The sequence below is a fragment of the Ochotona curzoniae genome, unplaced genomic scaffold, assembly GCF_017591425.1.
Source record: "Ochotona curzoniae isolate NIBS_2020 unplaced genomic scaffold, NIBS_Ocur_1.0 scaffold_461, whole genome shotgun sequence".
Taxonomy (NCBI): domain Eukaryota; kingdom Metazoa; phylum Chordata; class Mammalia; order Lagomorpha; family Ochotonidae; genus Ochotona; species Ochotona curzoniae.
Window position 1 is genome coordinate 3,092,641 of NW_024467120.1, and position 2,281 is coordinate 3,094,921.

The 2,281-nt window shown below is 45.2% G+C and overlaps 1 protein-coding gene across 1 annotated transcript; it reads right to left on the reverse strand.

Annotated features, from left to right (window-relative positions):
* Positions 1–1,350: 1,350 nt before the first annotated feature.
* Positions 1,351–1,675, reverse strand: LOC121147791 (non-histone chromosomal protein HMG-17-like). Its single transcript, XM_040967693.1, has one exon. It carries the CDS (start codon positions 1,594–1,596, stop codon positions 1,351–1,353), a length of 246 nt encoding a protein of 81 aa, XP_040823627.1. The 5' UTR covers positions 1,597–1,675.
* Between the last annotated feature and the right edge of the window lie 606 nt (positions 1,676–2,281).

Genomic DNA, 2,281 nt, shown 5'->3' on the forward strand with positions numbered 1-2,281 from the left:
GGCTCAATCTCTGCTCTGTTACTAGAAGCATGAACTTGGGAAAGGTACTTCGTCATGCTGTGCAACCATTCTTTGTCCATAACAAGTGCCTTTGCAGGTTATATTATTACACGTAAAGTGCTCAGAATATCGTTCCACTAAATTTAAGAGTTAAATATAATTTTGGGCCTGGTGTTATAGCATAGTGGCTGAAGTCCTTGCCTTGAACGTGCGGGGATCCCATATGGGCGCTGGTTCTAATCCCAGCAGACCTACTTCCATCCAGCTCCCTGCTTGTGGCCTGGGAAAGCAGTCGAGGACGGCCCAGAGCCTTAGTACCCTGCACCCATGTGGGAAATCTGGAAAGAAGTTCCTGTCTCCTGGCTTCGGATTGGCTCAGCTCAAACCGTAGCAGCCACTTGGGGAATGAATCATCGGAGGGAAGATCTTCCTCTCTGTCTCTCCTCCTCTCTGTATGTCCGCCTTTCCAATAAAAATTAAATCTTAAAAAAAAAAAAAGACTAAAGCAAGATGAAGAATGGACTTTTTTTTTTCCCAAGCCAAACTGTATCTAGATTTATTAAAGATTCTTTTCATAATGATAATTGTATTTCAGGCAGGACATGGGCAGGCAGTCATGAACAGTACACAACCACCTTCAACTTCCTCCTCAATGGACTACCAAAATCAGAAAGCCATGATAAAACCCAATGAAGTCTTCATCTGATGCTCTGAAAAGGGGTCGTTTGGAGTGAGGGTTGACATTTCACATTGAGCATGTTGTTTAATAACTTGTCACAAGACGACCCTGACTTTCAGGAAATGCAAATGGCATTATGCTCAATCTGAAGATTCACAATCTAGAAAAGGAACCGTTGCGCTTTTGAGGGACACCAACTGGGTGGGATCTCCTTCAAGTCCGGACTGCTTGTCACGCTGGTAACAAATTTGGAGGGGTTAGGTCCCAACAGGTCTCTGGGTATAAGGGAGTTAAGTCTATGCTGAAGGCAGACAAGGAGAAGGATGAAGACATAAAACCCAATTTAGATTTTCCAAGCCACAGGTTGTGTGCCCTGGTGGCCATGTGCCAAAAGCAGGGAACCCCCCTTGCAAGCCAGGAGGAAGCCACTCCAAGCTACAAGGGGGAGGCGTTTCCGCCCACACCAACCTAGCTTCGGGCACCTTCCATTAGTGACCTATGCCCCTTCCCCCAAACAACAATGAGGTGTTCTGTATGCTAACAACATAGCTTTTAAAAAAGTAAAACAAAATTCTGCATTTTTATAAAACTTCATAAAAAATAATATTGCAAACTGTATAGTCACCAGAAGTACACAGTTATCAGAAATGCACCCACTTCACTTGGCATCTTCAGCACCTTTGGCTTTCAAGTGCCTGGTCTGTTTTGGCATCTCCATTTTCTGCAGGGTTATTCCCGTCCTTGCCAGCATCAGCTTTTCCCTTGTTCCCTTTGGGTACCTTCACTCCCTTTTTAGGCTCGTGTTCTGGCTTTGCAGGAGCTGGTGTAGCAGACAATCTGGCCGATCTTCTCTGTGGTTTGCCCTTCACCTTCACCTCATCTCCTTTAGCATCCGCTTCGGCCTTTCTCTTGGGCATGGTGGTAGTGGTGGTGGCGGTGGTGGGATGTGGGTGCTGGGATGCAGCGGAGCACGGGCTTGGGTCGGTCCTGGGGTCGCCCTCGAGTCTTCTTCACACTGCTCAAGGGTGGGCTTTTGACACAGAAGTTGAGATCCTGCTTGGGGTGCCCATGTCCCATATTGGGGTGCCTGGGCTTAAGTCCCTGCTCTGCTTCTAATCAGCAGGTGCTGACTCAAGTATGAGGCCCCAGTGACCCACCCACACAAAAGACAGGGTCAAGTTCCTCACTCCCCAGTGCCATGACCCAGCTTCATCTGTCGTGAGCATGGGTGAACCAGAGAATGGAAGAGCTCTCATGTCATCCTCTCTCTTTTGTCTTTCAAATAAATAAATGTTAAAAAAAAAAACACAAAAGGATGAGTCCAAAAAAGAACTGGTGATTTGAAAGCCAGAGAGGAAATGAAGAATTTATAGAAGTTTCAGAGCTGAAAAACTTATGCTGTTTTTCATCTCCAATTGGTAAAATACAAAATTGAGAGATTTTTCAAATTTAAAGGCTTCCTAAGAATCAACCTCCTGGGGAAAACTGAATCAAATGTTTAATAGATCTTTGGAAGGATTAAAGTGGTGCCTAAAAGATTTTTTTTTTTCTCCTGGTGGAAAACAGACTCATAGAAACCTGATACACCAAAGTAAGTGTTCC

Bases quoted from the DNA above. Each gene is read 5' to 3' on its own strand.
- LOC121147791 (XM_040967693.1), bottom strand. From the start codon at position 1,596: ATGCCCAAGAGAAAGGCCGAAGCGGATGCTAAAGGAGATGAGGTGAAG.